General features: G+C 44.8%; 1 protein-coding gene across 3 annotated transcripts; it reads left to right on the top strand.

Annotated features, from left to right (window-relative positions):
• Positions 1 to 364: 364 nt before the first annotated feature.
• Positions 365 to 24,137, top strand: INHBA (inhibin subunit beta A). Of its 3 annotated transcripts, none has more exons than XM_070615489.1 (4): positions 365 to 588; positions 3,925 to 4,108; positions 8,825 to 9,347; positions 18,686 to 19,723. In XM_070615489.1, exons 3-4 carry the CDS (start codon positions 8,960 to 8,962, stop codon positions 19,576 to 19,578), a joined length of 1,281 nt encoding a protein of 426 aa, XP_070471590.1. In that variant the 5' UTR covers positions 365 to 588; positions 3,925 to 4,108; positions 8,825 to 8,959; the 3' UTR covers positions 19,579 to 19,723. The 3 variants fall into 3 exon arrangements, with proteins under 3 accessions (XP_070471590.1, XP_070471588.1, XP_008527595.1); XM_070615487.1 differs by having other exon boundaries at positions 442 to 628; XM_008529373.2 differs by lacking the exons at positions 365 to 588; positions 3,925 to 4,108 and adding an exon at positions 6,200 to 6,329 and having other exon boundaries at positions 18,686 to 24,137.
• The last annotated feature ends 333 nt before the right edge of the window (positions 24,138 to 24,470 follow it).

Raw genomic sequence — 24,470 nt, 5'->3', positions numbered from 1 at the left:
AGAGACTACGGCCATAAGTTATTTTTGGAAAGTTTAACATTAGTCATGGAATCCAGTGGGTTCCTGTTAAAGTCTCAGAATGTTGTGCTTAATGACAGTTTTCTTTTCCAAGCTGATAAAGACTAACAGAGGTCCTGCCTGCTATTTCACCTTTGTAAACTTGACCTTCCTAAATTTAGAACGGGGCACCTGGAAATATTTACTAACCCAGCTGAGCCACTGCCAGAGCGCACTGTCAGTGTACAGGAAAGTACACAGTGCCGGGAACAACAGGACTCTGTCATGCCGGCCCCGACGAACCTCGGAGGCACTCCGACAGAGGGGCAGAACCTTTGGACTCTTTCTATCAGCACATGAGAGTGGCAACAACACACTGATAAGAAAATACACACAGGACTGCCCCCAGCCTTTTCTGTGTCTTCCCCTCCGCGGCGGCAATTTGGGAACAGGTTGTGGGGGCATCTTTGTGGACAGGCGAAACCGGATTAGAATTGAGGTTTCTGCTCTTATCAGTCTCAAGGAATCTATACGCTAAACCTATATATTCTCAAGTCAGCAACATGAAACGTATTACCCGAGGGGATCCAGGTGAGAGAAACGATTACAGCAATCTGTTATACGTTCTCTTGTGAGTATTTTTCATAATCTTCTGGGGCAATACGGAGATCAACCGTGGTAGCAGACGTTTCCTGACTGGATTAGAACTGAGTTATGATAAACAATCTCAAAGTATACGTGGTCAGGAAGGACTTTGAGGGCATATTTATTGTCTGAGTTAGTGTTGGGTTGCCTTTTCTTCAGTGTACCTTTTTCTATGGAGGTTGTAAATGATCATTTCTCTCTCTCGATTGAGTTTTTCACAAGTACTAAATGGACACTTCTTGGGAAGAAATCCAGGCATTTCTGAATCATTTGGAAGTTGATTGAGGCCTTGGGTTCCAAAATGAGCATTTACCTGAGGACACTGTGATTCACATGTTGGAGTTGATGAGAGGGCGTCGGAGTGTCTAAGACATTCCTCTCCTGGCTCTCCTCATCTTAAAACAATCCTTCACCAACCCTCTCCTTTCTGGATTATCCACGTCACAGGGTCTAAGTGATGAGCTGAGGAAGCTGGCCTCGTCCTTGGGAGAACGGCATTTCACATCTAAGCTAGTTTGATCCAGGCAAATTCCCTTTTGTAGGTTTCACCAATATTCGTGGGTTATTATTATTATTTTCCATGATGTGGGAACTGTCACAATAGTTCCGCCAGGGCTCACGGGAGAGCATAGCCTTCCTTGAATAGTCATACCATTTCTTCTTCAAGAGGAAGTTTGGAGAATCAAATCTCGCTTGGAAGAAACATTAGGAGTTAGCGTAGCACTCCATTTCTCTCCTTGGATATTGATTGTGTGTCATTCCCTTAAGGTATTAAACAAATAAAATCAAGCTACATCGTATTTGTTTGCTCTGCGAGAGAGGCATGGTAATCTCACCTTTGTGAGTTTTACTTCAGGGAATTCTCTGTTGTGTGGATTTATCAGACACTGCATTGCTAAAATGAGTAACTCAAGTCTTTATTCACTTACTCTTTTCCGTGAGTCTGTTTGCCTCCTAACAACTTGGGTGTGGGTCAGCTCATTTCATTTTGTTGCCGGTCACCAAGATTCTGCTTTTGGTTAGAACACAGAGCCAGCAGGAAATGGATTAAGGCCACACTGGAAAGTTGGTTGGGATGAGAACATTGCCCGAGAGGTACTCCTCCTGTGTCGGTATCTGCTGTGTGGTGCGGGCCTCCATTAAGCAGGAGGCACAAGACACAGAAGGATGCAGAATCACTTGCATTATTAATACTTCGCATAGTTGCTATGGTCCCTTGGAGCACGGATGGGAAGGGAATTAGGCAAAACTTTAAAATTATAACTCTAAATCGGGGTTTCTCAGCTGCAAAACAATTAACATTTTGGCCAGGTAATTTTTCTGTCCTGGGGGTTGTCTTGAGCATCGTCGGCTGTTTAGCAGCATCCCTGGCCTCTACCCACTGGATGCCAGGAGCACCTCCCCTCCCAGTTACGCCAAGCAAAAATGTCTTCAGACATTGCCAGTGTCTCCTGGGAGCAAAAACAGCCCAGCTGAGAACCACTGCTCTAGAATAAAGGGTGACAGTTTACTTCCTGGGGCCGTTCTTTTCTTTCCCTAATCATTTTAGTTCTAGCATCTGGGTTCCGTTGGTTCCGACGAGGCATTTCCAAACACTCTGAACGCAGAGCCCTCACACGGAGCACAAGGCCTTGTGGGATATTCTGGCGGTCCTGAGAGAGATGGGAAGTTTAGGAGTAGAGTTTGGGATTGACTATTTCTGACCCTGTTCTTTTTGAACAAATTCTGGAGGGATTTTAATGTTTTCCCTTTCCCTCTCTCTTTAGCTGTATTCATTCATTGATTGAACTTAGGAGTAAATAGCTTCCTAGTTCAATTATGAATGTGAAATGCTCATCCTTCTTTGTCCCAAATGTCTCTACCTAACCTACTGCCGAGGCGATGGGCAGGCTCTGGCTGTCCAGGAAACAGACAGGGTTTGCCAAGCCCGTATTCAATCTAAACCATTGGAAGAGACTCCCGAAATCTCGCTGCAGCAAATATCACTCTGAGCCTGCCCACGTTTTCTGGATTCCCAGCTGCCAAGTGAGGGAGGGAGTCACTGCCCCCACCGAGGCAAGGTTTTCGTGCCTTGAGCCCAGAATAACATATCCGCTGCTGAGAACACCTCGGGGCCTTTTGATTGCTCTCCAGTCACGTTTTATGTTCGGCTTCCCAGACGGGATGAACCAGAAATCAGGCTTTTTTGGAAACAGATTTTTTCATAGGAAGAAACTGAAACACCCTGAGTCGTCAGCAGCCTAGTCCGTGCTCCGAACCTCCAGTCTCGTGCCATTTCAGCTGAATCAGATGACAACTTCCCAGTCACCTGCTTGGGGTGTTCACGTCTCCTGGCGTGTACGTTTCACTGAATAACAGTGATGCGTGTGCTGCAGCTAAAATAACAGAGCCATGAAAAACAGCCCCCTTTCTAGGCCTGTTTCCTTGTTCCAGGAGCACTGAGCAAAGAGACCAATTAATAGCATGGATGGGAGCCGAAGGACATACGGTTTGCCTGAGAAGAAAAATGAACATTCTTGCCTCCCCATCTATGCCAACTTTGTAAAGGGACAGCTGCCGCCCCCCGGGTAAACACCACCACAGGTTAGCCGTGCCCTAAGGTGTGTGTCACCTCGGCCACAGGGAGGCACAGGGACGCTGGTCTCTCCCCTGCCTGTACCGCTGAGCTCTTATCCTTAAACGAACTTTGTTTTTTGACCAGCTCACTAATTGTGATTGAAAACACCAGCTCCCCAGCAAGGCACAAGCACTGGCGTTAGCAGCAGCAAGACAGGCCCTAATTGCTCCATTTACATAAAAGTAGAAACATACAACTTCTAAATATAAATCTCTGGCACATCGTGCCTTTTGCAATTACAGTAAAATAAGGTATCACAGTTTCCCTGCCGGCTCCTTCTCGCAACAAGCTGCTCCACCGGGTTCTCCAGGGGCTGCTCCTCGAGGCGAGAAGAGAGCCATGCAAATGCTCCAGCGAGTATTCGGGAGCTTTGTGAAGTAGCCAGTAAATCAGGCCGCCTGCACTAGGTGAAAAACGCGGTGGCAGCGGGCCACTGTGCTAGCGCAGTCGCTGGTAGGACCCAGCTCCACAGTCAGAAGGGGGACAGCTCGCGGGGCGTTAGCGCTCCTGGCGCGCCTCTGTCCGCCCTAGAGCCGGCCCGCAGGTCCCCGTCCTGGTCCCTGACATTGGCTGTGCTTGCAGCCCTGGCACTGAGGGCTAGGTTGAGAGATTTCCAGCTGCACTCACTGAACAGTGATTTTTTTCCCCCTCTCTGAATTCTTTAGCTGCCAAAAGGGGGGAAAAATCAAGAGCTGCTTTTAAAAGAAGTTGCCCTTGCTGGTGCTCGGGGTAAAAATAGAGGCGGCCGCTCCGGATGGCTTGGCCCTGACTCCAGCCCCGAGAGCCGGGCTCGAGCGGCGGCCGCGTTCCGGCGTGATCCCCGGGAGCTGCCAGCAGGTGTTGCTCAAGGTACAGTAGCAGGCCGAGCAGCGGGGCCGCAGGGCCCGGGCGTGGGGAAGCTGCGGGGGAGGGGGCTGGAAGTGAAAGAGAAACCAAAGCGAGGAAGGAAGAGGAGATGCTCGTCCGGAGCTGGGCTGACCAGGGTACCCCTGGGCCCTGGAGTTCGGCAGGGAAAAAAATCATTCCCAGTCCAGAATATTCGACAGAAGTTATTTTAACCCGCCTGCTTCCTCTACCACCCCCACCTTCATTTCCACTGAGTGAGGAGGCATTTCCAGTGGGACTCAGCTCCGAGGTTGGAGGTTGGGGATTCAGGTAGAGAATGACATCACAGCTGGTGGGCTGACCTGGCAGGTGGGCAGTCTGTTAGCATCCGATGGCCAACGCGGTCTGAGTCACACATATAGGGGGGCTCCTGCAGTGAGGGTGCTGCAGATTCCTGTGACACAAATGTTTAGAAAGAGCCACCGTGCCTCTCTGAAATAACCTCCCCTCGTTTTCTGAGCACATGCTTCCCTGCAGTTGAGTATGGTAGATCCCACTTTATAGACGAGAACACTGAGGCCCAAGGTGACAGGGTTGGTAAGCAGTGGAAGCAGAATGTGATTCGGGTTCGTTGTGTGCCCCAAAGCTCGTGACCGCGGTGGTACCTGCAGGACCTCAGCGTTCCTGCGTGGGGGAGGGGTGGTTTAGCTGCCCTGCGGGTCATTGCTCTTGCAGCAGCTCTCCTCACAGAGGGTGGTGGCAAGTTCCTTGCTTCTAAAGTGTTCGAGTCCATCCAATTCTAAAGTGCTGGGCTGTGCTAGAGTTAAGCAACACTGACCGTGTTTCTGTCTTTCCTTCCCTTCTCAGCTTCCCTCTGTTCCCCTACAACCTAATGATTTTATTTTCTTCTTCATTCCTACATATGCAGATCTTAGAACACCTCCCCCCACCCACCACCCCAATATACAGCTCAGCATCTTCACTTTCTCTGTGTTCAGCCAAGGCAAACCCTCTGACACAGAAAACTTCTGGTGTCCTACAGGAACCTGCTTCAACTGCTCCTGGAGAAAGAGGCCAGAGCCTTTATATTTTGCTTGTGGGCACAGTGAAAAGTTTATTTTATGCATGTTAAGTCCTGCATACAAAACAACATATCTGGTCAGATGGCTTTCATTAGCTCCCAATTTTGCACATTTTATTCCACTTGTCATGAGTACCCAGCTATGTTCCTTGAAACAACCCTTCTCCACCATTCTTGTCTGAAGATTCCTTCCTCCCGTGCTGTTTCCCAGACTTGCTAAGACTCCCCAACCCCCCACCCCAAAAAACCCTGACCAACTTAACCCGTATTTCAATGAACGTTTTTTATTTCATTAATCTTATGTTATATTTGTAACAATTTTAAAAACATAGGACTTGAAGTTCTGATAAAGAAGAATGTTGTATGAGAATTTTTTTATTATTATTATTTTTTTTTGCTAGTTAGATTGGGATTCTAAAGCCCTGGGAAAGATACATATAAAGTTCACTTGCAGAGAATGACTATTTCCGAAGTTCTTGGTGATAAATGATTTATGAAGCAGGCATTCAGTTTCAAGATGTAAAAATAATAGTGTAAGTCAGGGGAGGGGAGACCATTATCATATAGGTATGTGTATTTTCCTGTTTTTTTTTTTTCTGAATGAAATATCTTATTTTAAAAAGTAAAATTAGAATCTCTATAAAGAGCCCTGTGAATTTTCTTGCCTGTAAGAAACAATAAAATACTTTGTAAATAGAGGCAACTTCATGAAGTAACAGATGTTTTATGTGAAGACATAAAACTGACCCTGAATATAATGAGAAGTGTGTGTGCGAGAAGTCAAAGAAAAGTTGGAAGTTGCATACGCTGAGATATAGCTGTTGGATTCCGATGTTTTTCTAAAAGGTAATCGAGTCAGTCAGAGGTTTAACTGGCTCAGTGATCACCCAGTGTCACAGCAGCCAAGAAAGGCTTTCCATTAGATAATGAATTATGAAATATGGCTCACACTGGAAAAACCAGTCATCTGCTGATGTCATGCTGATTCTAACCAATCGCAAACAAAGCCCCAGCCCTCCTCTGTTTGAGTGGTACCAATGTGTGAGTGTACAAATAAGTAGTACAGTATAAAACTTCACAGTGCCAATACCATGAGGAGGAACTCAGACGGCTCCTAACCACATGATACAAGAGTCTGCTGGGGCAAGAGAGAGGACCGGAGAGGTAATCTTTTTTAACTCTTACTTATGAGCTATCCACACATTCAGAGTCAGAATGGTTAGAAGGAATTTTATAACTTATTGGCACTTCCATGCACTTTGCGGTTTGTACCTTTTTATATTATTCAGGCAGGTTAATATAGCTTTTAATGGGAAAGCATGCAAATAGATTGTGTTTATACAACCCATTCAGCACATATATATGAGTACATACGCCAAAGAGAAAGCTATTTTTTAAGAGTCACATTCATAAACAGTAAATTCAGGGGAAACACACATAGTCACACACAGAGAGAATCCAAATATTGATAAGTTGCACTTTCTAAATGCTGCTGTGAGGGCTTGAGTTGTTAGGAGTCATTAAACTTTTAGTTCTATTTCAGACTCTCTTGTAAAACTTAATTGGACTACAAAATGCTTTGGGCACTGTATATGTGACGCCAAATAGGTAGATTACGCTAAGTATTCTATTTCAAAGATGTTTTATTAAACAATTGTAATGCAAACGCCCCCTTCCCCATTCTCTCTCACCATCCCCCACTAAAAAGAATTAGACTTTTTAGTGAATGTTAACAAAGTCTTGACAATCATAGCAGAGTAATTGATGTTCCTGGAGGTGAAACCCGGAAGGTGATAGATAGTTTGTAACAGAGAAAGTCTTGCAAGTGATTGTTTTGGGAAACAGGTCAGTGTATCCAGTTCAGAAAAGCTTTGTTACCTGTGCAAACTGTAATTTTAACTAGTGTCACAATTTTCTCAGCCTCCTCCCCTTGCCCCCGGACCTTGTGCTTGCAGTGATGAAATTTATTCACTTTTTCCACCCAGACTGCATTGCTTGACTATAATGCTCTGAACACACTAGGTGTCAGATATAAGCTGACTGTATCTACAGAAACTGAGCGCTTATGTGTGGGAAAGAAACCGAGAAGGAAGGAAAGCTTTAACAGATGGACCTCTTAAAGATACTTTTGCAAGATAAAAGCAATAAGACAGAAAATGAAAAAGGGGGCTGGGGGGCGGGGAAGTAAAAAAACCTCAGAGAGACATTGTTTAAAAATTCACATTTTTCTTTTTCTGTGAACAGTGAAATCCACGATGATTTCATCTGTGCTGTTCCTTTGAGGGAAAAAGAAGCCATTAAAGGGGCCAGTCCATGAACGCACTGGTCCGGGATGGGGTAGGGGGCAGGCTGAAAAAACGACCACATGACAGAGAAAATAATTTGCCAATATATTTTAGAGATTCTTTTCCCATAGGACCAGTTATTCAAGTCACAGGAGCGCACTGTTTGTATAAAATAATGTGGGAAAGGCCAAATGAATTTTGCATTTGCTCTGTGAAGTCAGGGCCGGCGGTGGTAGGCTGTAATTTCGAGTGCGTGTGTGCAGGGCAGAAGGGGGCGGTGGCTGAGGCGAGGGGACACAGCTTCCTAGGACGCGAGCCTGGAAAAGGCTCCCTGCCTGCATGTGGATCTCTCAGTGCCCCGCTGCCTTTTGCAGTTGGAAAAGTAGAGCGTATTATGTGACCCCAAACAAAAGTTCTGTGGCCCTCCGCTCAGATCTCCAGCCAGTGGTGACGACCCTGACCCTTTCAATAGGAATGAATGGGGACCCGGCAGATCTCCAGGATTCCCTCAGGCCCAAACGATTAACTGGCCGGCCCCAGCAGCGTGGTGGCCCCTCACCCCTCTTCCCGACCTCCCCTACCTGGCTGCTGACCCCTCGGCACCCTGAGCCCCACCTGACAGGCCGGTGGACGTTTGGTCCCCGGGGGCTGTGGCTAGGTAGGGAGGAGGGGTGATGGGGGCAGACTGTTTCCATCCAGCCATCCCTGTGGACTGAGACAGTGCCTTTCTTTGGCGTTTTCTTTCTCCTCTGAAAGAGGAAGAAGGTGAAGCCAGGGGACTGGGCAGAGAGAGAGAGAGAGAGAGAGAGAGAGAAAAGGAAGTCGAACAAAATTAGGAGAATTTCTTTCAGAAGGGAAAGTAGAACTCCCGAGAATGCTGATATTCGAAGAGAGGTGTGTGTGAGGGAACAGAAGGAAGGCAGCCTGTCAGAAAACGGGCTGTCCCTCCCCTTCCTAATCACAGCCTTTACTCACAGACGAACTCCCTCCCTCTCCCATTCACTCACTCACTTAGGGCCAATCGTTCTCTCTCTCTCTCTCTCTCTCTCTCTCCCTCACTCACTCTCTCCCTTTCCCTCTCTCCCTCCCTCCCTCTCCCCCTTCTCTCCCTCACTCTTCTCTCCCCCTCTCTCCTCTCTCCCTGTCTCTCCCTCCCTCCCATCCTCTCTCTGTCTCTGTCTGTCTCCCCCTCTCCTTGTCTCTCCCTCCCTCCCTCCCTCCCTCCCTCTCTCCCTCCCTCCCTCCCTCCTTCTCTCTTACTCGGAGACAGTCAGAACTCTCCTGCCTGACAGCCACAAACCTACAGCCCTGACTGCATTCAGAGAGGGAACCTGCAAACAAAACTTCACAGAAAACTTTTTGTTCTTGTTCCAGAGAATTTGCTGAAGAGGAGAAGGAAAAAAAAAAAAAAACACCAAAAAAAAAAAAAAAAAACCAAACCTGTGCGTGAGGGGGGGAGGAAAAGCAGGGCCTTTTAAAAAGGCAATCACAACAACTTTTGCTGCCAGGATGCCCTTGCTTTGGCTGAGAGGATTTTTGTTGGCGAGTTGCTGGATTATAGTGAAGAGTTCCCCCACCCCAGGATCCGAGGGGCACAGCGCAGCCCCCGACTGCCCGTCCTGTGCGCTGGCCACCCTCCCAAAGGATGTACCCAACGCTCAGCCGGAGATGGTGGAGGCCGTCAAGAAGCACATTTTAAACATGCTGCACTTGAAGAAGAGACCCGATGTCACCCAGCCTGTGCCCAAGGCGGCGCTTCTGAACGCTATCAGAAAGCTTCATGTGGGCAAAGTGGGGGAGAACGGGTATGTGGAGATAGAGGATGACATCGGCAGGAGGGCAGAAATGAATGAACTTATGGAGCAGACCTCAGAGATCATCACGTTCGCGGAATCAGGTTGGTGCTGGCATTGGGGGTGGGGTGGGGATGTGTTTCTTTGACAGTCCTAGGAGGAACTTCTCCTTCCAGCTGCAAACTGCCTGGGAAGGTCATTAGTGGTTAGGTGATGGTGGAGGACTGACGGAGGGGAGGGGAGAGGGCTTCACAGAAATGGGATTCTCGGCGGAGCCCTGGCTGGAGATGGCTAGCTTACACTTGCTGAACTCAGACGGTCCCTCCGGAGGAGGCTCTGGGGCCAATCTGAAGCTGGAAGCCGGTCTGTGAGAGGCTCCCTCGCCCTGCCTGTGAAACCAGATCTGAGCAGCCGGATGAAAGCCGGGGCATTTTTGGGTGCTGGGGGAGCAGAGGAGGCTTCCGGACCCCATCCAAAGTTTTTATTGTTGGGGGGGGGGCAGAGTGCGGGATCGGGGTGGAATGGCACGGATGAAGTCATTCTTAAAACAAACCTTCCTTTTAAAAGTCCAATGAGGGGCCACATCAGCAAAGCAGGGCATATTTATTAGTGACGGTCCTTTTTACCTTTAGAAACACTATCTGTAAGAGCACAGGCATCACATTCTAGGCAGTAAAGAGTGACTTTGGGGGACAGTTGACATTGAAGCAGCAGTCACTTTTGGAACTCTGACTTTTGCTGTTGGAACCGAAGGAAAAAAAAGAGTTTTGTTCTCTGTAAAGTTACTAAGAGCTCTCTGCCAAGGAATGCAACCTTGACAAAGTGCTCTCAGATACTACGCTGAACTCTCACTCAATCCTTAAGAGGAAGAACTTTAATAAATAGATTCTAATCAATCCTTGGCTCGGGCCCCCACTAACCTGTTGCTGAGTAGGAGATAGCTGTCAAAAGTGCAGGCTGTAGACGTGGAGCCATTTATGGGACGTGGACCCTTTTGCATGCCTGCAAGCCCATGCACGCCCAGGCGCACAGATGTGTTAATACCATGTTACTTTCATGGTAATGCCAGGCTAAAGAATTGTATCCCTTGCCAAATCCATTTGAAAGGAATGCCATTGTTTTGTTTGGTAGAGCATATGGCCAGTAAAGTATGTGCAGGGACTCCCAGCATTTCTGTTTAAAAGTTTGCCGCAGAAGTATAAACAATTAAGGCAACACTCAGAATTTCCAATCCTGAAAACCTGTTGACTCAGATGTTCTGTTTTCGAGAAAACCATGCAAGACCTGGGCATCCTTTTGGGGGAGCAGATAGCCTGCTGGCTTCCTGGCTTCCCCCTGGAGGAGTCCTGGTGTCCTGCGAGCTTCCTGACTCTCTCGCCAGAAGCTTCTTTCTTTTAAAGAAGGTCTTCCTTTCTTTCTCTAAAACTCTTTCTTGATGCAGCCCCAATGAGCATGATAATTATGACTTTATCTCTTGAAGCTTATTGAGGAAAAAAGTCAGGTTGGAGTTTGCAAGTTGCCATCCAATCTTTCCTCGTGGCAAGGTAGGAGAGCAAGTGCCTAGTGACATTGGGTTCTGTGCGGGGAATGGATTCCAGTAGTCCAGGGGATTGCTCCATGTCCTGCCCTGCTGCCAGGGACCCTGTATAGGTTTTTATATACCAGTTGCCACACTTGATGGCCTTAATTGCAGCTCATACTCAATTGGCTCTACCCGCATCATATAACTAAGTGTACCCAAGCTTTTGATCGCTTTTAATATACGCTGATGCTAGCAATCTGGCCCTCTTTCTGCCTTATCTGACTTGTATAGTAGATCATTCTCCTGGCATTGAGAGATTTTGCAGTGAAAGAATTTGACCTTTTACATTCTTTCTTACTTATGGCCTTCCTCTCAGTGCCAGTCTTTTTCTCAGTTATACGAAATCTTGTCCTTTTTTCACTTTTCCATTAGGCGTTTAGTTTGAAAGAGATTGAGCCGCTTTTTAAAAAGGTGATTAATTTGACTCACACACACTGACTAAAGTTTAAGGTTTGTAATGGAAAACTCCTCCTGGTTGAGTTTACAACTTGACTTTGGGTGAGCTGCTGGCTTCTTAGAAAAGGCTTATTACACTTGCTTATTTTTCTCAGCTGAGAAGTTTCATACATTCACCTCAAGTTGATTTACTGTGATTTCACAGATGTAGTCAGTGCTATACAGACGATCTACTCTCCAAGTAGAGTGCCATGTGAGTATTTTGCTAACCCAGGAAAGAGATTTATCATCTGAATGATTGTAGTGAATATAGGAAAATGTTTTGTTGCTTTTGGAATAATTCAACCTTAATAATATTCAAACTACATCAAATGACAAAATTTCTGGAGACTAGCAAAGGGCATTCATTTTTCTTTTCTTTACAAACTATTGTGTACAACGTACAATCTAGTCACTCAGTGTCACCTGCAGGCATGCCACAGATGTGTACCCATAGATGCACCTTTCAACGGCGAGATTCCTTAATTTGGAGGACGCATTTTTTCATTTTTGCCTCAATTCTCCTTAATGGTTAAATAAAGCCAAGACATGGCCCAGCAGCTGAGGGACCGCAAAAGCCCAAGTGCCTAGAACTCTTTGAACTGAGCTTGTCCCATTGTGCTCAGGTGGAAAGTGCCCCATATTGTAAGACAGATATGAGTTGTTATTGACTAAGCAGTGAGGAATCACTCTCAGGCTTTCTGAAATTTATTCCAACAAATAAAAATGATTTTCTTTTTATGGATGTCACCCAAGATTGCTCACCAAGGCTGGCACAGAATCCTCTGTGTTTACCTTAAGACCTTAAAGAAAAAGAAGAAGGGATGTATAGAGCCAAGCCAACTATCATTGTCACTGTCAGTGAAGCCAAAAATCAGTGGCCTTCTTAACTGCTACATATTATATTATTTTGATATGTGATAATAGCTAGGCAATGTACAATAACAATATATTATCATGTTTCCATATGCTGTCAAATTTATGTACTGATTATGGTAGTTAACGTAGCAACTGATAGCACTTGATCAAGAAAGGATAGGGAAAGAAAGACAAGTGAAACACCAAGAAATGGAAAATGCTCACGTAGCCTAGGTGGTGTTGAAAGTAACACGTAAATCTCCCCTCTTGGAGGATTCTAGTCACGGAAGATTTGAGTTAGAAATGTATGCTTCCCAAACAGGCGTCTAAGAAGGCTTGCTTGCATGACTATTTTCCCTCACCCCGAGAAAGCCATCTCAGACTGGAGTTGACTCCCACCGTTCCATGCCAATTTTCTGCACTTGCCTGCGAATTACCCCTCGCTGAAGGGTGCCTGTAGGGGTCACACGCTTTCTTCTCTGAATAATGGGAAATGATCGGCCACAAGAGGGCGCATTCCAAAGGCTTTTGCTCCTTACCAGTTAATCTTCTAGGGAAACGCAGTTTCACCTACTGGAAGCCCCCAGTCCGTAGCGCCCTAATCTCGGTGATTATCAGTTACCTCCTGCTTCCTCTCATCCTCCAGAAAAAGTTAGGGTTTCATGGGATGGGAGGAACGTGACTACCTGTAATACATTAAATGAGACAGAAGGAAAGGAAGTGGGAATTCTGGTGAGGCATGTGAATGTTCCGGAGCTCTACGGAAGACAGAGGAATGATAAATTTCAGAAGCAAACAAAGCAGAGCGTGGAGAAATGTGACCATGAATCATGAGCAATACTGATGTGCTCGCACATCTCTCCCTAACACGGCCGCCTGGGCTTTTGCAAACACGTCTTCCGTCTCCCCTGACTTTGTTGCCTAGTTTGCCTGTCTTGTCTACGCTTCTCACCAGCGAGAAATGACGACTGACTTCAAACAGGGAGGAAAAAGGCTATTTATTTAACGCCTTGGGGGAACATGGTGTCCAGCTTCGGAGAATGCGTTTGTTTCCGAACTGAGAGTGTGAAGAGACGGTGGAGAGAAGATGTGCAAAGAGGTGCTTAGTGATTTGGGCGTGTGAAGTAGGTGTATTGGAATGGGGGTGGGGAGGTGTCAGGGTAGAAATTCAGTTTTAATACTCGGAGAGCTGGGAATAATACCATCCCAGGCACTTTTTGGGGAAACACATATTTGTCTTGGCCCCTCTTCTGCTACAATGCACTCGAGCACGATCTCTTAACTATGGTTCGGAATTCTTCATACTCGACTCCTTCCTAGACCCAAAATCAAAAGTGTCAAAGCTCTCAGGCACGTTGGAAGAAGTCTCTGAAATTCTGTGGGTTGAACCTTCAGAATTTTTTCTACTTTTAGGCACCTAAAACCCCTTTCTCTCTAAATATTTAACCTTCTTTTTCATCCCCCTTTAAATGGAAGATGCACAAATGAGGCCAAGCACTTACAATTCAATAGCAGATCTTAAGAAAGATATTAAAGCTAAAAAAAATCAATCAAGATGATTTATGGCCAAACCTGTAGTTCCACTGCAGGCAAGACCCTCTACTGGAGGTTAAAGGAGGCATAATCTTTAAGACCCCACTTGCTGCCTTCTGCAGAAACTCCTGGAAACAGTCCAGACGCAAAGTCAGTGCTTCTGAGAACATACATGCTGTAAATGGTAGCTGTGCACGCTCCTACCGGTGACTATGCCGCATCTAGGCACAGTGAAACCTTGGCGAAGAATGGAAAATTAAAGTAACAGCCGCATTTTGCAGCGAGGCTTTCCCCCCCACAGTGAGTTAAAATTCTCTGTAAACAACAAGGCTTCCCACATTCAGGTTAGAGACATAACTATTATCCGCATGTAGAAGGGCAGTGTGCGTTAAGCAGGACCCTGGTGAGAAAACAGAACAAAACAAAAACAAAACACTGCGTGTGTATATTGCTTAGTTCATTGGAAGTGCTCCAACGCCCACCAACCTGAGATGCTGGACTTGGGGATGAGCAGCATTTTGCATACTGGTGTGGAGGAAGGGAACTGCAGGGGCTTGGCTGCTTAACCCTTGGCACGCCTGCCTTCGTGATTGTGTTATTCAAAATGTTTGAAAAATTCTGAAAGCGAAGGAAAATGTGCCTTCAGGTGGTTTTACGTCCAGCTTCCCTTTCCCATTCCTCTGTTCAGTCCATCCCGCCCGGCATTGCAAAAGTGCGCCCTGTAAGGTGCAACATTTATCCCTCCTGCCCATTTTCATGCAGTTTTTTCCTCTCCCTTGGGTATGTGTCCACCGAGCTCATAGAGGGTAAGTGATGAAATATAATCACCCACATGGGTTTGCGTGGGACTTTCTTAGTGAATTACTCAGGCAAAGCAGGCTGTGATGCAAGCTTTGCTCACAAGCCTCGGGAGGGAAAAAATAGCACAGAGGATGAAAAGAATATTATCAGAGAGTAAGTAATGAAAGGTTAGCAAAGCCACCAGCTATATCTAGTTAGATGGGTACTAATCGTAGGAACCCAGTGCACACCTGTATGAACTAACGCTGTACCTGCTCACAAAGCATTATGGGAAGGCTTCCATTGCAGGATTTTGAAGCAGGAGATGTTTAAGCCTAATCTGAAACTGATTAGTAATTGATCCTAAACGCTTCAGCCTTAGGCAACCTCCTTCCATTTTTTCAATCGTTATGCATAGACATTTGAAGATTAGAGCATCCTAAAAGCATAGCAATCTCTCTTAGCAGTTTAGCCATCTCTCTCAGATAAAATGCAGGTAAAGGGAATATAATCAAGTGAATTGTTATATTGTTCATACCTAAGAAATTTAGGGTTGTAAGGTCTTTCTGAAACCTAGATCTCTGTTAAATATTAATTCCATCTCAGCTTCAAGCTGTCTCATTTTCCCCACCCCCTTCTGCAATGAAAGCTGAATGTAAAAGAAAAAATATGCACTGCTTAATAAGTCAGAATACAATAGAACTTTTAAAATGTACCTGCATGTAAGGTAGACATTAGGAAGGCTTGAATCTCTCTCTTCCCCCTGTTCTCCTGAGCATTATGGCAACAGCATTTTCATGAAATTGGCTCTCAGTTTTATTTTATTTTTCCCTGATAAAATATCATGCAATATACAAATAGCAGTTCCAGAAATGGACACCAGGAGAAGGAGGCGACAGGCATGTCAATTAGTAGGGGGAAAATCCAAATGTCAGAAATATGGGGGAGAGAGACTGCAGGCAGGCAATGGATGCGAATACAGGCAACAGTCTTTCAGCTCAGATAATTAAACCGATGTATAAATCAGCGCTGTGCCCCTCCACGGTACGCGGGTGATGCCATGCAGTTAATTATCAGCCAGGACCGGGATGAAAGTCATTTTATGATGACTCTCTGATCCTAACATAACAGCACCTGACAGATTGAGCCCCTCTAATGAGTACTCTCTTTGTACAATCCTCTCTCAGGAGCACTAAATCATTTGCTTCCAAGTACAGCTGCCTGAGAAGAAGGGGTGGGGCTACATCGTGCGTTAGAAACCTGCTCTTGTGAAATGAGGGGCTGTCCTGCAGGCTGTTACTGGAAGCAAGTGGCTTGGGCCTCGCTGGACCTACAAAAGCAATTTGCATGTTCAAGTGGGCCAGTTAATTCTCCTCCCCACCCCCCCCATCTGTAGACTTCGCTGGACTTTATTCAGGGAAAAGCCAATGTGTGCGGGTCCACACTGCCATCTGGACCCTCTCTTTACCCAAAGACCATCTACCTTCACCCTCAGCCCCTCCCGTCCATCAAGCCTCGGTAAAAGCAGAGCAGAGCCTGTGGGAATGAGTTACCTGAAACCCAGAGAGCTTTCCCATCCTGGGGACGAGTCAGATTCTCCAGTTTCACATGCTTTCCTAGAAAAACAAAACACAACCTCATGCCCCCTGGCTTCTCTAATTTAGCAGCTACTATCTCTCTGTCTTTAGAGTGGCACCCTGTGCGGTTTAGGGTTTCAGAAGCTGGCCTGCATCGAGGCAGAAGGGCGAGCAGCAGGCAGCTTGTTAACATTCTCCGCGGGGCAGGGCGGGTGTGCCCACGCCCAGGCAGCCTGCAGGCTCCTCCAGGCCGGTTCTCAGGGCTCCGGTGGCTTCCGGGGGGGGCGGCCTGTCCTCTGGTCTTGGAAGGACCCTACCACTTAAAATCTGCTGAGTATTTTTTCAGATTTAGGTGATTAAGCTTTCCTTCCTGGAGTCTTCTCCTCCTTTGCTTTCTTAAAAAACAAATAACAAAAAATGCACCAATTTTTAGCAAAGTGGAATACTGGATTCACATTTTGAAAAAAAGTCATCATGCTCCCTTAAAAAAGACAGTTTCCCCCTCTAACTGCTCCCTGCTCTGGCGATCAAATCCTAAACCCAGCTTTATTATTCATTTCAACTCCTGCCAGAGACTGGAGGTCAGAGTCAAAGGACCTTCCCCCACCACTGCCACCACCATCTTGACCAGCGTCCTAGCAAGTTGGTACAAAGATGCCAGAGATCCTTTCATTTACATATGCCGCCCTTCTTGGCCCTGGCCTCAGTGAATTTACCACTATCATAATCACAGTGTGCAGCGTGTGTTAAATTAAGAACAGAATCCACAGTGCGCAATGCACAGAAAATCCTGCCTTCTGCTGCAGAGAACTTGAAACTGTGCCTAAAATTTATAGTACCGTAAACATCTCAGGGCTGAGAGTGAGAAGTAGGGCTGGATTTCCGTTAGCTATAGAAATCCAGGCGGGGAGACCCTCCTGGGGAGTTGTGAGTTCTAAGATGAACTTCTTTAAGATTGTTCTCAGATTTGTTCAAGGGATCGTGGACGCTGGGCAGTTGTAAGCAGGGACACGCGGGAGGTGGTCATGTAAAGAAGGCATGTTTCATGTCCTACCAAGGGGTAAAAGGGGAAGTGGGGGAAAATACTTGCTCAATCAAAGAATTCTAGTGTGGACACCCGCTCCAAACAGTAAATGTTGCATGAATAAACGTACCAGTGCTTATGGAGAGAAGGACAGGAAAAAAGAGAAGGAAATAGATGACTTTCTAATTTTAGAGTTAGGCAAGAACTGAGTGGTCACAGAATCCAACTGCCCTACCACTATAGGGGTTTTCTCTCTATTAGAAGCAGTTGCTATAATTGAGGCTCATGAAGCTGCATTCAGAAGGGAAGGAGGCAAAAATGGGGGATGTAGAGATAGGTGGTAAATCTCTTAATCTAAGATAGCTCAATGCTAAGGATGCCTCCATTTGTTAAAAAGGAATCAAGGCATTGCCTACTTTCTGCTAAACACTGTGCTATAACAGCGAATGAGACAGATAGGACCTCAATTAAACTAAACGTCCTAAACTAGACTGGTGGGAGGGTGGGAGCGAAGATGTGAGGGAAAGCTCCTAGAGGAACGGTGTTGTCCCATCTGGAAACTGAAAGCTTATTAAGGGCAGCCACTGAGGGTGGTGTGTTGGGAGCGGGAGTGTTCTCCGCAGAAAGAACTGCACGTGTCACTGCCTGGAGGCGACAGAGTGGATGGGATGCTCATGAGATCAAGCAAACACCATGTGGCTGGACCACAGAGAATGGGGCCCTGGGCGAGAGCTGGTGTTGAAGGTGGGAGCAATGCAGGCAGAGCCCAGAGTCCTGGGCAGTTTCTGTTTTATCCTGAGGGTGGTAGGGACTCAGTAAAGGACTGTAAACAAGGAGTGATGCGATCAGATCTGCCTTTGGGAAAGATTCCTTTACCTGCTTAAGGGAGAAATGTTTGGCGAGGGGCCTGGCTCCGTGCTGGAGAGGCAGAGAAAAGAAAAGCTATTGCAGTGACCCGGGACAATAATGATGAGGGAGTGAAGCAAGATGTGGCAAGGGAGGAGGAAGCGAGCTTGGTGGGTACACTCCACACAGACTTACACGGCGGGGATGTTTGCGTATTTGTGTGGGAATAATAATATTTCTGTGGCTTGCTAGAGCTTACAATGTGTTTTCATTTATATTATCCCATTTGATCTTTCCAAACCTGTGGGATAATGGGTCAAAGGTCACTATGTCATTCTCACTTTATAGAAGGTGACACGGAGATTAAACAGTTAGTCAAGAGACACAGATCCATAGGCCCCCAGATACACTAAGATCTAGGCCCTCTTATATGAGAATTGACAAACTTTCTCTGGAAAGGGCCAGAGAGTAAATATTTTAAGCTTTGTGGGCCAAACAGTGTGTCCCAGCTACTCAGCTACACGTTCTGGTGCAAAAGCAGCCATAGACAACCTATAAAGAAATGAGCATAGCTGCGGTCCAATAAAACTTTACGGGCGCTGAAGTTTAAATTTCGTAGAATTTTCCCGTGTCACAAAATACTGCTGTTCTCCAACCATTTAAAAATGTCAAAACCATTCTTACGGGCCGTGGGTCATGATTTGCTGACCCCTGCTCGAGGTGGTCTTGCCTGAAATGAGCGACTGGCCACAGACACCAGAACTAACGAGTGTTCCTGCTCTCTCTTGTGCTGTGTTTCGTCTTCAGGCACAGCCAGGAAGACGCTGCACTTTGAGATTTCCAAAGAAGGCAGTGACCTGTCGGTGGTGGAGCGTGCAGAAGTCTGGCTCTTCCTCAAAGTCCCCAAGGCCAACAGGACCAGGTCCAAAGTCACCATCCGTCTTTTGCAGCAGCAGAAGCACCCGCAGGGCAGCTCGGACACGAGGGAGGAGGCCGAGGAAGCGGACTTAATGGAGGAGAGGAGTGAACAGTTGATATCGGAGAAGGTGGTGGATGCTCGGAAGAGCACCTGGCACATCTTCCCTGTCTCCAGCAGCATCCAGCGGTTGCTGGACCAGGGCAAGAGCTCCCTGGATATTCGGATTGCCTGTGATCAGTGTCATGAGACCGGTGCCAGCCTTGTCCTCCTGGGGAAGAAGAAGAAGAAGGAAGAGGAGGGGGAGGGGAAGAAGAAGGACGGAGGAGAAGCAGGGGCAGGGGTTGACGAGGAGAAGGAGCAGTCCCACAGACCTTTCCTCATGCTGCAGGCCAGGCAGTCTGAAGATCACCCTCATCGCCGGAGGCGGCGCGGCCTGGAGTGTGACGGCAAGGTCAACATCTGCTGTAAGAAACAGTTCTTTGTTAGTTTCAAGGACATTGGCTGGAATGACTGGATCATCGCTCCCTCTGGCTACCACGCCAACTACTGCGAGGGTGAGTGCCCAAGCCATATAGCAGGCACCTCGGGGTCTTCGCTGTCCTTTCACTCGACGGTCATCAACCAATACCGCTTGCGGGGTCATAACCCCTTCGCCAACCTCAAGTCGTGCTGTGTGCCCACCAAGCTGAGACCTATGTCCATGTTGTACTATGATGATGGGCAAAACATCATCAAAAAGGACATTCAGAACATGATAGTGGAGGAGTGTGGGTGCTCATAGAGTGCCTGGCCCGGGGGGAAGGGAGCAAGAGTTGTCCAGAGAAGACAATGGCAAAATGAAGAAATTTTTAAGATTTCTGAGTTAAGCAATCAGAAAAATATAAATTAAAAAAAATAAATAAACTAAAAGCAAAACCTGAAACAGATGAAGGAAGATGTGGAGAAATTCCTTAGCCAGGGCTCAGAGATGAAGCCACGAAGGAGACGGGAATTGGGAGGGAAAGCGGGAATGGTGTACCCTTCATTTCTTCCGACATCAAAGTGGTGACATCGATTGCTTAAATGGGAGTATTGTCCTCTCCTTTTCAGTTCCCTTTCAGTGTGAGCCTCGAAGTCAACTTGTCTAGTCTGCAGCAATGTGGGCTAGCACAACCCAAATAGCATCTAGAAAGCCATGAGTTTGAAAGGGCCAGTCACAGGCACTTTCCCACCCAGTTACCCAGGTCGTAAGGTATGTCTGTGTGACCCTCTCTCTGTGTCTATCAGCCCATGCACACACACACACAGACACACACAGATACACATACCACACACACACTCGCAGACACACACACAGATACCCCACACGACACACAGAGGCATTTCCACACAGCACATACATACGCATCCTAGTCAAAGAACAATAGTGTGCAGGTGGTCACACTTTCTTTTTTCTGCACCACTCTCGCAACAGAACAAAACCCAACATAGAAAAATTGAGAACAAGAATGGGAAGAGTGAAAGATCAAGGAAAAAAGAATACCAAGTTACATTTCGTTAAGGTGCTTATGATCTTAGAACTATGCAACCTAATAGGTTTGAAACTGTTTACCTGAGAGAGAACAAAAAGAGAGACTTTTTTTGTATTGGAAGTAACCTGATTAATTTTTATTTTCTTCAAGGAGAGATACTTGAAAGGAATATGTTTGTCCATCTGTTGGATCCAAACATTTCTATATTTTGTAAATTTTTTTTTTTTATCGTTTACTATTTGCACTACAATGGTGTTTGACCTGTCTAATCCTTATTTAACAAGTATTTTCTTTGGGTGGGGGTGGGGGGGTTAAAGAGCTGCACTTAATGTGAGCTATAAAAGAACTGCTACAGCACACAAAATAGCTATTTTTATTATTATAATTATAATTATTATTATTATTTTGTACCTTAAAAAATAGACACATACACCAAAGACATTTGTGTGAGCCTTTAGACAGTCTGTCTGTGGTTGGTATCATTCACCATCAATGAGTCAGGGGTTGGCATTCAAGGATGAGTAGGGGGGATTGTGTTCAGGCTTAAAAGACCTGAAAAGTTTGGTTTTTGACTCCTTTGACATCCATGAAACAGGACATTTCATACTGGATGTACAGTAGTTGTACACTGTTGGATATCAAGTTCAATCGAATTCATGGAGCGCTATGTGCTTGTATGTGTATATATACATTGCTTGTGCATATGCATATCTGTGTGTATATATACATGTATCGCATCATGTCCAGACACATTTTAAGCACTTCAGGCTGTCATTTTTAATGTTCTTAAAGCAATGAATGTTTGTGTGCAAAACACAGTATTTTTAAGAAGGATAGGCTATAGTTTTTGCTTTTACTCTGAACTAGGTGGGCACATTTCAAAAACTTGGATGAGAAAAAGCTTGGGAATTCTAGTGAATATTCAGCAAGACCCTCTTTCAATGTCCAGGGTTCCAATTCCCTCGTTTTTCTTGTCCCCCACCCCCATCCTGCAAGTTATTTCCTGCAAGGAAAACAGGAAACTCATGTTCATCAAAGGTCTAGGCTGATTTTTTTTTTTGGCAACTTATATTTATTATCTATTGGAGTCAATCTTAAATCAGAAGCTTCTTCAGAAAAAAATTTAATCTTTAGGCCAGAATATAAGAGTTGGGTGCATTTTTTTTTTATGATTAAGGCCTGGTTTCAAGAAATATTACCTGCTCGGCTGGGCTAAATAATGTTGTTGTCACCAGTTAAAGATAAATAATTTGGGGGAAGGTGTTAAGAGAGTGGGAGTAAAGAAGAGAACAATTAGGAGGTGGGGATGGTAACACTAGTAAAAATCCATAATATTTTAATTTACAGCCAAAACTCTTGATGTATAAGCTTGTATGTATCGATTCAGATGCAAAAAGGAAAAAAAAAACTTTGTTTTATAAATATCAAAGTACATGCTTAAAGCTGAATTTTTACTAATTTATTCCACGGTATTTAGCTTGCCTTGAACAGCTAATAAGTTATTCATTTATGTGCTTTTTAAAATACAGAGCCTTATTTTTACTGACGTGTTGGAAGTTTGCAAAAATTGGAAAAAAGTTCTAGTAATTGGAGAAAATTATTTATTAGTATTTTGTAAAATAGTGAAGCTTTCAGCCCTATGTCGATTTGTGGATTTTTAAAAAAATTAATTGTAGGAAAATAAAATATCAGTGAGAAACCAAACACTGCAAAATGTGGTTTAGCTCTTCTTGAAAAATATATTAAATCAGTACTCGGAATAGGCTGTACGTAGGCAAATCACGTCAACGTCATCACCTGGCAGATTTACTTACTACATTCTAGAGGTCCACACTTTCTCATGCAGGACATGCAACATGTACTGCCTGAGAGTGGATTCTAATTAAGTATGGAAGGGAGAGCATGCGAAATTGGTACTTACTTCCTCGCTCTTAGCCATTGACCAGGAAATCACGCAGATGGGGAAGGTGGGTGTGGCGAGGAAAGTTTTAAGGAGAGGTGTAGACAGCCATGTTCAACTTTACTAATTTTTAGGAAGACCTTTGAGGGCCTTTTGAACTGCCTCCGATTTGGTACCGGAACTGATAGTGGAATCTATGAAAATAGCGTGGAGAGCCAACTCTTACTTCACTGTGCAATGGCAGAGATGGCGAGGGCGATGGCGAAAACAAGAGGTTAAACAGACAGCTGAGACCTCTTGGTCATTCCATTCATCTCAAATGTGTATGCCGTCTTTGCAAGCCCTTTAAGTTCTCACCATATTGAGGATAAAATGGGGTTTGATTAGTGGCCGCAGTAATTAGAAAGAAATTCCATATGACAATGTTTTAAAGGGATGATGTAATTTAAATTAAGTTAAATGATTGAGTTTGTCTCATCCACAAACTTTAGCCTTATTTCATTAAATGTATGTGGCCTTGAAATAGAATTATAAATTGCTACTATCTTTAATAATCTTGGAAGATGCGCAGCCTTGTAAACAACAACACTTTTAAGTAGCAGCATGAGGCCAAAAGAAAAAGCTTTTAAATTCTACGTATTGGGTTCTTCATAGTATGTTTTCCTTGAAACAGGGTGGCTCTATCTGCTCTTAGCATCTCTCTACTTTTTCTCTAGGCCTAATCTCTAGGCTCCTAAAAATCCACCCACGCCAATCTTAAAAGCTCTGAAAAGCATTTGTCCCCAAATGTCTTTTAAGAATGATAAATATTTTGTAGGTTGGATTGACATTTTCTACTTTTTGCCCCCAAAAGTAAGGTGAATTTCAGCACACTGAGTTGAGATTTTTCTTGTCCCTGAAGACCAACCAATTTCATATTTATTTAAGATTGATTCCACACTCCTTTTTCAAGGAGAGTATCTGCATTCTCCTCTTAGGTCGAGCAAATGAATGTTTTCTCACCCCCGTGGCATTGGGCCTCAAGGTGACTCTAAAATCAGAGAACGCAAATGCTCAGTTGTATTAAGCATAGATTCAAATTATCATGTTCACTTGAAAAAATGATTTCCTGTGGGCCTTTTGGCAACTTTCCTTTTCAGTGTAGACAAAAACTTAGTCACCCTGAAAACCTACACAATAAACGAAACTTGTAGATGTGGGCAGAAGGTTTGGGGGTGGACATTGTATGCGTTTAAATTAAACCCTTTATCATTGAGAAGCTGTTGTATGGGTCAGAGAAAATGAATGCTTAGAAGCTGTTCACATCTTCAAGAGCAGAAGCAAACCACATGTCTCAGCTATATTATTATTTATTTTTTATGCATAAAGTGAATCATTTTTTCTGTATTAATTTCCAGTGGGTTTTACCCTCTATTTAAATGCTTTGAAAAACAGTGCATTGACAATGGGTTGATATTTTTCTTTAAAAGAAAAATATAATTATGAAAGCCAAGATAATCTGAAGCCTGTTTTGTTTTAAAACTTTTTATGTTCTGTGGTTGATGTTGTTTGTTTGTTTGTTTTTATTTTGGTTTTTTTTTTTTTTTTTTTTTGCATACTACATGCAGTTCTTTAACCAATGTCTGTTTGGCTGATGTAATTAAAGTTGTTAATTTATATGAGTGCATTTCAACTATGTCAATGGTTTCTTAATATTTATTGTGTAGAAGTACTGGTAATTTTTTTATTTACAATATGTTTAAAGAGATAACAGTTGGATATGTTTTCATGTGTTTATAGCGGAAGTTATTTATTTCTATGGCATTCCAGCGGATCTTTGGTGTTTGCGAGGCATGCAGTCAATATTTTGTACAGTTAGTGGACAGTATTCAGCAACGCCTGATAGCTTCTTTGGCCTTATGTTAAATAAAAAGACCTGTTTGGGATTTATTTTTTTATTTTTATTTTCATTTCACGTCTTCCTGGTTTTCCAAGATCAACTTTGCACACGTATTGCTTCAACCCCTTTGCTGGGGGATCCTTTCGTTTCTACCGTCTCTATCTGGGAGAGCATGAGAAACAGACTGAATGGGAGAGAGAGGACAAAGCTAGAGTGAGAGAGCTCAAACAGAAGAAGAAAATGTATTGCTGTGGCAGAGGTTTGTAATGGGCTGCAAATACTTGGACCAGCAATATTTATATTTTACTCATTTTGTTAAATTCCCATTTCTCAAACTGTAGTGGCAAGTAACATGAAATAAAGAGACATTCCCTTCTTGCCTC

The sequence above is a fragment of the Equus przewalskii genome, chromosome 4 (assembly GCF_037783145.1).
Source record: "Equus przewalskii isolate Varuska chromosome 4, EquPr2, whole genome shotgun sequence".
NCBI classification, from domain to species: domain Eukaryota; kingdom Metazoa; phylum Chordata; class Mammalia; order Perissodactyla; family Equidae; genus Equus; species Equus przewalskii.
Note: the sequence above shows the minus strand (reverse complement) of the source record. Positions and strands in the feature narration are given on the sequence as shown.

Bases quoted from the DNA above. Each gene is read 5' to 3' on its own strand.
- INHBA (XM_008529373.2), top strand. From the start codon at position 8,960: ATGCCCTTGCTTTGGCTGAGAGGATTTTTGTTGGCGAGTTGCTGGATT. The intron at 9,348-18,685 runs GTTGGTGCTGGC...TTTCGTCTTCAG, and splicing joins CATCACGTTCGCGGAATCAG to GCACAGCCAGGAAGACGCTG.